Source organism: Oncorhynchus mykiss, chromosome 18 (genome assembly GCF_013265735.2).
Source record: "Oncorhynchus mykiss isolate Arlee chromosome 18, USDA_OmykA_1.1, whole genome shotgun sequence".
Taxonomy (NCBI): domain Eukaryota; kingdom Metazoa; phylum Chordata; class Actinopteri; order Salmoniformes; family Salmonidae; genus Oncorhynchus; species Oncorhynchus mykiss.
Window position 1 is genome coordinate 73,326,961 of NC_048582.1, and position 12,175 is coordinate 73,339,135.

Consider the following 12,175-nt stretch of genomic DNA (forward strand, 5'->3'; position numbering starts at 1 on the left):
ACACCGACTGGACTCCACCCACACACCGACTGGACTCCACCCACACACCGACTGGCCTATACCCACACTCACTAGACTCTACCCACACATTCACTATACTCTACCAACACATTACCTAGACTCGACCCACACTCAATAGACTCTAACCAACCACCAGCTAGAATCTACCCACACACCCACTAGACTATACCCACACTCACTAGACTCTACCCACACACTGACTAGACTCTACCCGTACACCAACTAGACTCTACCCACACACTCACTAAACTCTACCCACACACTCACTAGACTCTACCCACTCACTCACTGGCCTCTACCCACACACTGACTAGTCTCAACCCACACCCTGACTAGACACTACCCACACACTCACTAAACTCTACCCACACACTCACTAAACTCTACCCACACACTCACTAAACTCTACCCACACACTCACTAGACTCTACCCACACAATGACAAGACTCTACCCACACACACACTAGACTCTACCCACACACAAACACTCACTAGGCTCTACCAACACACTAGCTAGAATCTACCCACACACTAACTAGACTCTACCAACACACTCACTAGACTATACTCACACTCACTAGAGTCTACCCACACACTGACTCTACCCACACACTGACTAGACTTTACCCACACACTAGCTAGACTCTACCCACACACAAGTTAGACTCTACCCACACACTCACTAGACTCTACCCGCACACTCACTGGCCTCTACCGACCCACACTCACTAGACTCTACCCACACACACTCACTAGACTCTACCCACACACTCACTAGACTCTACCCACACAGTATCTAGACTCTACCCACACACTCACTAGACTCTACCCACACACTCACTAGACTCGACCCACACACTCACTAGACTCTACCCACACACTCACTAGACTCTACCCACACACTGACTAGACTCTAAACACACATACACTAGACTCGACCCACACAATGACAAGACTCTACCCACACACACACTAGACTCTACCCACACACAAACACTCACTAGGCTCTACCCACACACTAGCTAGAATCTACCCACAGACTAACTAGACTCTACCAACACACTCACTAGACTATACCCACACTCACTAGAGTCTACCCACACACTGACTCTACCCACACACTGACTAGACTTTACCCACACACTAGCTAGACTCTACCCACACACTCACTAGACTCTACCCGCACACTCACTAGACTCTACCCGCACACTCACTGGCCTCTACCGACCCACACTCACTAGACTCTACCCACACACACTCACTAGACTCTACCCACACACTCACTAGACTCTACCCACACACTGACTAGACTCTACCCACACACTGACTAGACTCTGAACACACACTGACTAGACTCTGAACACACACTGACTAGACTCTACCCACACACTGACTACACTCTACCCACACACTGACTAGACTCCACCCACACACTATCTGGACTCTACCCACACAGTATCTAGACTCTACCCACGCACACACTCACTAGACTCTACCCACAGACTAGCTAGACTTTACCCACACACTGACAAGACTCTACCCACACACTCACTAGACTCTACCGACACACTCACTAGACTCTACCCACACACTCACTAGACTCTACCCACACACTATCTAGACTCTACCCACACACTGATTAGACTCTACCCACTCACTGACTAGACTCTAAACACACACAGTAGACTCGACCCACACAATGACAAGACTCTACCCACACACACACTAGACTCTACCCACACACAAACACTCACTAGGCTCTACCCACACACTAGCTAGAATCTACCCACACACTAACTAGACTCTACCAACACACTCACTAGACTATTCCCACACTCACTAGAGTCTACCCACACACTGACTCTACCCGCACACCGACTAGGCTCTACCCGTACACCAACTAGACTCTACCCGCACACCAACTAGACTCTACCCGTACACCAACTAGACTCTACCCGCACACCAACTAGACTCTACCCACACCCTGACTAGACTCTACCAACACACTCACTAAACTCTACCCACACACTCACTAAACTCTACCCACTCACTCACTGGCCTCTACCCACACACTGACTAGTCTCAACCCACACCCTGACTAGACACTACCCACACACTCACTAAACTCTACCCACACACTCACTAAACTCCACCCACACACTCACTAAACTCTACCCACACACTCACTAGACTCTACCCACACAGTATCTAGACTCTACCCACACACTCACTAGACTCTACCCACACACTCACTAGACTCTACCCACACACTCACTAGACTCTACCCACACACTCACTAGACTCTACCCACACACTCACTAGACTCTACCCACACACTGATTAGACTCTACCCACACACTGACTAGACTCTAAACACACACACACTAGACTTGACCCACACAATGACAAGACTCTACCCACACACACACTAGACTCTACCCACACACAAACACTCACTAGGCTCTACCAACACACTAGCTAGAATCTACCCACACACTAACTAGACTCTACCAACACACTCACTAGACTATACCCACACTCACTAGAGTCTACCCACACACTGACTCTACCCACACACTGACTAGACTTTACCCACACACTAGCTAGACTCTACCCACACACTCACTAGACTCTACCCGCACACTCACTAGACTCTACCCGCACACTCACTGGCCTCTACCGACCCACACTCACTAGACTCTACCCACACACACTCACTAGACTCTACCCACACACTCACTAGACTCTACCCACACACTGACTAGACTCTACCCACACACTGACTAGACTCTACCCACACACTGACTAGACTCTGAACACACACTGACTAGACTCTACCCACACACTGACTACACTCTACCCACACACTGACTAGACTCCACCCACACACTATCTGGACTCTACCCACACAGTATCTAGACTCTACCCACGCACACACTCACTAGACTCTACCCACAGACTAGCTAGACTTTACCCACACACTGACAAGACTCTACCCACACACTCACTAGACTCTACCGACACACTCACTAGACTCTACCCACACACTATCTAGACTCTACCCACACACTGATTAGACTCTACCCACTCACTGACTAGACTCTAAACACACACAGTAGACTCGACCCACACAATGACAAGACTCTACCCACACACACACTAGACTCTACCCACACACAAACACTCACTAGGCTCTATCCACACACTAGCTAGAATCTACCCACACACTAACTAGACTCTACCAACACACTCACTAGACTATTCCCACACTCACTAGAGTCTACCCACACACTGACTCTACCCGCACACCGACTAGGCTCTACCCGTACACCAACTAGACTCTACCCGCACACCAACTAGACTCTACCCGTACACCAACTAGACTCTACCCGCACACCAACTAGACTCTACCCACACCCTGACTAGACTCTACCCACACACTCACTAAACTCTACCCACACACTCACTAAACTCTACCCACTCACTCACTGGCCTCTACCCACACACTGACTAGTCTCAACCCACACCCTGACTAGACACTACCCACACACTCACTAAACTCTACCCACACACTCACTAAACTCTACCCACACACTCACTAAACTCTACCCACACACTCACTAGACTCTACCCACACAGTATCTAGACTCTACCCACACACTCACTAGACTCTACCCACACACTCACTAGACTCTACCCACACACTCACTAGACTCTACCCACACACTCACTAGACTCTACCCACACACTCACTAGACTCTACCCACACACTGATTAGACTCTACCCACACACTGACTAGACTCTAAACACACACACACTAGACTTGACCCACACAATGACAAGACTCTACCCACACACACACTAGACTCTACCCACACACAAACACTCACTAGGCTCTACCAACACACTAGCTAGAATCTACCCACACACTAACTAGACTCTACCAACACACTCACTAGACTATACCCACACTCACTAGAGTCTACCCACACACTGACTCTACCCACACACTGACTAGACTTTACCCACACACTAGCTAGACTCTACCCACACACTCACTAGACTCTACCCGCACACTCACTAGACTCTACCCGCACACTCACTGGCCTCTACCGACCCACACTCACTAGACTCTACCCACACACACTCACTAGACTCTACCCACACACTCACTAGACTCTACCCACACACTGACTAGACTCTACCCACACACTGACTAGACTCTACCCACACACTGACTAGACTCTGAACACACACTGACTAGACTCTACCCACACACTGACTACACTCTACCCACACACTGACTAGACTCCACCCACACACTATCTGGACTCTACCCACACAGTATCTAGACTCTACCCACGCACACACTCACTAGACTCTACCCACAGACTAGCTAGACTTTACCCACACACTGACAAGACTCTACCCACACACTCACTAGACTCTACCGACACACTCACTAGACTCTACCCACACACTATCTAGACTCTACCCACACACTGATTAGACTCTACCCACTCACTGACTAGACTCTAAACACACACAGTAGACTCGACCCACACAATGACAAGACTCTACCCACACACACACTAGACTCTACCCACACACAAACACTCACTAGGCTCTATCCACACACTAGCTAGAATCTACCCACACACTAACTAGACTCTACCAACACACTCACTAGACTATTCCCACACTCACTAGAGTCTACCCACACACTGACTCTACCCGCACACCGACTAGGCTCTACCCGTACACCAACTAGACTCTACCCGCACACCAACTAGACTCTACCCGTACACCAACTAGACTCTACCCGCACACCAACTAGACTCTACCCACACCCTGACTAGACTCTACCCACACACTCACTAAACTCTACCCACACACTCACTAAACTCTACCCACTCACTCACTGGCCTCTACCCACACACTGACTAGTCTCAACCCACACCCTGACTAGACACTACCCACACACTCACTAAACTCTACCCACACACTCACTAAACTCTACCCACACACTCACTAAACTCTACCCACACACTCACTAGACTCTACCCACACAGTATCTAGACTCTACCCACACACTCACTAGACTCTACCCACACACTCACTAGACTCTACCCACACACTCACTAGACTCTACCCACACACTCACTAGACTCTACCCACACACTCACTAGACTCTACCCACACACTGACTAGACTCTAAACACACACTCACTAGGCTCTACCCACACACTAGCTAGAATCTACCCACACACACACTAGACTCTACCAACACACTCACTAGACTATAACCACACTCACTAGAGTCTACCCACACACTGACTCTACCCACACACTGACTAGACTTTACCCACACACTAGCTAGACTCTACCCACACACAAGTTAGACTCTACCCACACACTCACTAGACTCTACCCGAACACTCACTGGCCTCTACCGACCCACACTCACTAGACTCTACCCACACACACTCACTAGACTCTACCCACACACTCACTAGACTCTACCCACACAGTATCTAGACTCTACCCACACACTCACTAGACTCTACCCACACACTCACTAGACTCTACCCACACACTGACTAGACTCTAAACACACATACACTAGACTCGACCCACACAATGACAAGACTCTACCCACACACACACTAGACTCTACCCACACACAAACACTCACTAGGCTCTACCCACACACTAGCTAGAATCTACCCACAGACTAACTAGACTCTACCCGCACACTCACTAGACTCTACCCGCACACTCACTGGCCTCTACCGACCCACGCTCACTAGACTCCACCCACACACACTCACTAGACTCTACCCACACACTCACTAGACTCTACCCACACACTGACTAGACTCTACCCACACACTGACTAGACTCTACCCACACACTGACTAGACTCTGAACACACACTGACTAGACTCTACCCACACACTGACTACACTCTACCCACACACTGACTAGACTCCACCCACACACTATCTGGACTCTACCCACACAGTATCTAGACTCTACCCACGCACACACTCACTAGACTCTACCCACAGACTAGCTAGACTTTACCCACACACTGACAAGACTCTACCCACACACTCACTAGACTCTACCGACACACTCACTAGACTCTACCCACACACTATCTAGACTCTACCCACACACTGATTAGACTCTACCCACTCACTGACTAGACTCTAAACACACACAGTAGACTCGACCCACACAATGACAAGACTCTACCCACACACACACTAGACTCTACCCACACACAAACACTCACTAGGCTCTATCCACACTCACTAGAGTCTACCCACACACTGACTCTACCCGCACACCGACTAGGCTCTACCCGTTCACCAACTAGACTCTACCCGCACACCAACTAGACTCTACCCGTACACCAACTAGACTCTACCCAAACACCAACTAGACTCTACCCACACCCTGACTAGACTCTACCCACACACTCACTAAACTCTACCCACACACTCACTAAACTCTACCCACTCACTCACTGGCCTCTACCCACACACTGACTAGTCTCAACCCACACCCTGACTAGACACTACCCACACACTCACTAAACTCTACCCACACACTCACTAAACTCTACCCACACACTCACTAAACTCTACCCACACACTCACTAGACTCTACCCACACAGTATCTAGACTCTACCCACACACTCACTAGACTCTACCCACACACTCACTAGACTCTACCCACACACTCACTAGACTCTACCCACACACTCACTAGACTCTACTCACACACTGATTAGACTCTACTCACACACTGATTAGACTCTACCCACACACTGACTAGACTCTAAACACACACACACTAGACTTGACCCACACAATGACAAGACTCTACCCACACACACACTAGACTCTACCCACACACAAACACTCACTAGGCTCTACCCACACACTAGCTAGAATCTACCCACACACTAACTAGACTCTACCAACACACTCACTAGACTATACCCACACTCACTAGAGTCTACCCACACACAAACACTCACTAGGCTCTACCCACACACTATCTAGACTCTACCCACACACACACTAGACTCTACACCCCCCCCCCCCCCACACACACACACACACACGCCTTTTTTGAAATTCACTCTAGTAAATGATCACAATGACCAGTTTGACCTCCGACCTGTATCTGTTCCTGTGTCCATTGGTCCAGGTTGACAGACTTGACCCTGGAGATGTGGACGCCCAGGTTCCTGTGGATCCCAGCACAGCGGATACAGATGAATATACCCAGGTTCCATGACGCCCATCTGGGACCTGAAAGAAAGAGAGGGTAGAGAGAGAGGGGGTGGAGAGAGAGAGAGAGGGTTGAGAGAGAGGGGGTGGAGAGAGAGAGAGGGTTGAGAGAGACAGAATGTAGAGAGAGAGAGGGTTGAGAGAGATCATGCGTAGAGAGAGAGAGGGTTGAGAGAGAGGGGATGGGTGGAGAGAGAGAGAGGGTAGATAGAGAATGCGTAGAGAGAGAGAGAGGGAGAGAGAGGGAGAGAAAGAGAGAGAAAGAGAGAAAGAAACAGAGAGAGAAAGAGAGAGAGAGAGAAAGAGAGAGACAAATGGTTTTATGAGGAATGCAAAAATCTAAGAAAGAAATTGAGAAACCTGTCCAACCAAAAACATAGAGACCCGGAAAACCTGAGTCTATGCCTTCACTATGGTGAATCACTAAAACAATACAGAAATACACTACGGAAAAAGAAGGAACAGCATGTCAGAAATCAGCTCAATGCAATTGAAGAATCCATAGACTCTAACCACTTCTGGGAAAATTGGAAAACACTAAACAAACAACAACACAAAGAATTATCTATCCAAAATGGAGATGTATGGGTAAACCACTTCTCCAATCTGTTTGGCTCTATAACAACGAACAAACAGCAAAAACATTTACATGATCAAATACAAATCTTAGAATCAACTATTAAAGACTACCAGAACCCACTGGATTCTCCAATTACATTGAATGAGCTACAGGACAAAATAAAAACCCTCCAACCCAAAAAGGCCTGTGGTGTTGATGGTCTCCTTAATGAAATGATCAAATACATCTTCCCCAATATTTGGCACCAAGGACTGATCACACCCAATCCACAAAAGTGGAGACAAATTTGACCCCAATAACTACCGTGGAATATGTGTCAACAGTAACCTTGGGAAAATCCTCTGCATTGTCATTAACAGCAGACTCGTACATTTCCTCAATGAAAACAATGTACTGAGCAAACGTCAAATTGGCTTTTTACCTTTTTTACTTAATTACCGTACAACAGACCACGTATTCACCCTGCACACCCTAATTGACAACCAAACCAACCAAAACAAAGGCAAAGTCTTCTCATGCTTTGTTGATTTCAAAAAAGCCTTTGACTCAATTTGGCATGAGGGTCTGCTATACAAACTGATGGAAAGTGGTGTTGGGGGTAAAACATACGACATTATAAAATCCATGTACACAAACAACAAGTGTGCGGTTAAAATTGGCAAAAAACAAATGTCTACTGTTTGCTGATGATCTGGTGCTTCTGTCACCAACCAAGGAGGGCCTACAGCAGCACCTAGATCTTCTGCACAGATTCTGTCAGACCTGGGCCCTGACAGTAAATCTCAGTAAGACCAAAATAATGGTGTTCCAAAAAAGGTCTAGTCACCAGAATCACAAATACAAATTCCATCTAGACACTGTTGCCCTAGAGCACACAAAAAACTATGCATACCTTGGCCTAAACATCAGCGCTACAGGTAACTTCCACAAAGCTGTGAACGATCTGAGAGACAAGGCAAGAAGGGCATTCTATGCCATCAAAAGGAACATAAATTTCAACATACCAATTAGGATCTAGCTAAAAATACTTGAATCAGTCATAGAGCCCATAGCCCTTTATGGTTGTGAGGTCTGGGGTCCGCTCACCAACCAAAACTTCACAAAATGGGACAAACACCAAATTGAGACTATGCATGCAGAATTCTGCAAAAACATCCTCTGTGTACAACGTAGAACACCAAATAATGTATGCAGAGCAGAATTAGACCGATACCCACTAATTATCAAAATCCAGAAAAGAGCCGTTAAATTAATACAACCACCTAAAAGGAAGCGATTCCCAAACCTTCCATAACAAAGCCATCACCTCCAGAGAGATGAACCTGGACAAGAGTCCCCTAAGCAAGATGGTCCTGGGGCTCTGTTCACAAACACAAACACACCCCACAGAGCCCCAGGACAGCAGCACAGTTAGACCCAACCTAATCACGAGAAAACAAAAAGATAATTACTTGATACATTGGAAAGAATTAACAAAAAAACAGAGCAAACTAGAATGCTATTTGGCCCTAAACAGAGAGTACACAGTGGCAGAATACCTGACCACTGTGACTGACCCAAACTTAAGGAAAGCTTTGACTATGTACAGACTTAGTGAGCATAGCCTTGCTATTGAGAAAGGCCGCCGAAGACAGACATGGCTCTCAAGAGAAGACAGGCTATGTGCTCACTGCCCACAAAATGAGGTGGAAACTGAGCTGTACTTCCTAACCTCCTGCCCAATGTATGACCATATTAGAGAGACATATTTCCCTAAGCTTACACAGACCCACAAAGAATTCGAAAACAAATCCAATTTTGATAAACTCCCATTTCTACTGGGTGAAATACCACAGTGTGCCATCACAGCAGCAAGATTTGTGAAATGTCATATTATATATATATAATATGTTCTACATGATAATATAATAAATATATATATATATATATATATATATGACATTTGTAATGCCTTTATTGTTTTGAAACTTCTGTATGTGTAATGTTTATTGTTAATTTTTATTGTTTATTTCACTTTTGTATATTAACTACCTCACTTGCTTTGGCAATGTTAACACATGTTTCCCATGCCAATAAAGCCCCTTGAATTGAACTGAATTGAGAGAGAGAGAGAGAGAGAGAGAGAGAGAGAGAGACAGAGACAGAGAGAGAGAGACAGAGAGACAGAGAGAGAGAGACAGAGAGAGAGACAGACAGACAGACAGACAGAGAGACAGAGAGACAGAGAGACAGAGAGACAGAGAGAGTGTGTGTTTTGTATGTATGTATGTATGTATGTATGTACAATGTGTGTGTGTGTACACCCTGTGTGTTTGTTGGTGTGTGTGTGTGTGTAGTTTTATCTGCAGAGCTCTAGTCTCCGGATAGAGCCTGATGAGGGAGCTCAGGGGAAGAAGATTCAACATCTCTCTCCCACTATTTTTCTGCTTCAATTTATGCAACAGTCCTCTTCAGAGAATACGGAGAGCTTCAAAGAGAATACTGACGCTTCCCACCACCTCTCTCTCTCTCTCTCTCTCTCTCTCTCTACCCCTCTATCTCTACCCCTCTCTATCTACCCCCCCCCTCTCTCTCTCTCTATCCCTCTCTCTCTACCCCTCTCTCTCTCCCTCTCTACCCCTCTCTCTCTACCCCTCTCTCTCTCTACCCCTCTCTCTCTCTCTACCCCTCTCTCTACCCCTCTCTCTCTACCCCTCTCTCTCTCTACCCCTCTCTACCCCTCTCTCTCTCTCTACCCCTCTCTACCCCTCTCTCTCTCTCTACCCCTCTCTCTCTACCCCTCTCTCTCTGGAGAGAAATACATCTTGACAGCAACAACAACTAATGTGTATTTTCTATGGAAATACCAAAATAAATCCCTCCTTCCTTCCGTCCTCCTTTCTCAATTCAAAAAAATTTCAATTGTCTTTATTGGTATGGAAAACATATGTCAACATGCCAAAGCAAGTCAAGTAGACAATAAGCAAAAGTGAAATAAATAAGAAAAAAATGAACATGATACAAAGTTCCAAAAAGAATAAAGACATTTATTTTCTTTCAATATTTTGTGGTGTTAGTAGTTACTATCTTGTCTCATCGCTACAGCTCGGGTACAGACTCGGGAGAGACGAAGGTCGAGAGCCGTTCATCCTCCGAAACAAAACAAAAAACAAAAAACAACCAACCCAGAAGCCAGCCGCACTGCACCCGGCCCGCCACAGGAGTGGCTAGTCGCTGCGATGTAGGGCCTTAGACCACTGCGCCACCCGGGAGGCCCAGAATAAAGACATTTCAAATATCCTATTATGTATACAGTTGTAGTCGGAAGTTTACATACACTTAGGTTGGAGCCATTAAAACTAGTTTACATACACTTAGGTTGGAGCCATTAAAACTAGTTTACATACACTTAGGTTGGAGTCATTAAAACTAGTTTACATACACTTAGGTTGGAGTCATTAAAACTAGTTTTTCAACCACTCCACAAATGTTCTTGTTAACAAACTATAGTTTTGGCAAGTTGGTTAGGACATCTACTTTGTTCATGACACAAGTCATTTTTCCAAAAATTGTTTACAGACAGATTATTTCACTTATAATTTACTGTATCACAATTCCAGTGGGTCAGAAGTTTACATACACTAAGTTGACTGTGCCTTTAAACAGCTTGGAAAATTCCAGAAAATTATGTCATGGCGTTAGAAGCTTCTGATAGGCTAATTGACATAATTTGAGTCAATTGGAGGTTTACCTGTGGATGTATTTCAAGGCCTACCTTCAAACTCAGTGCCTCTTTGCTTGACATCATGGAAAAATCTAAAGAAATCAGCCAAGAACTCAGAAATAAAAATTGTAGACGTCCACAAGTCTGGTTCATGCTTGGGAGCAATTTTCAAACGCCTGAAGGTACCACGTTCATCTGTACAAACAATAGTATGCAAGTATAAACACCATGGGACCACGCAGCCGTCATACCGCTCAGGAAGGAGACGCGTTCTGTCTCCTAGAGATGAACGTACTTTGGTGAGAAAAGTGCAAATCAATCCCAGAACAACAGCAAAGGACCTTGTGAAGATGCTGGTGGAAACAGGTACAAAAGTATCTATATCCACAGTAAAACAAGTCCTATATCGACATAACCTGAAAGGCTGCTCAGCAAGAAAGAAGCCACTGCTCCAAAACCGACATTAAAAAGCCAGACTACGGTTTGCAACTTCACATGGGGACAAAGATCGTACTTTTTGGAGAAATGTCCTCTGGTCTGATGAAACACAAATAGAACTGT

At 46.1% G+C, this 12,175-nt stretch overlaps 1 protein-coding gene across 1 annotated transcript in view; it reads right to left on the reverse strand.

Moving 5' to 3' along the window:
* LOC110517586 (stromal membrane-associated protein 2) overlaps nt 1–12,175 on the reverse strand; it is a 59,361-nt gene that overhangs the window by 22,590 nt on the left and 24,596 nt on the right. Inside the window, exon 2 of the mRNA XM_036953659.1 lies at nt 7,219–7,352. Within this exon, the coding sequence (XP_036809554.1) occupies nt 7,219–7,352 (134 nt within the window). The remainder of the gene's footprint in view (nt 1–7,218; nt 7,353–12,175) is intronic.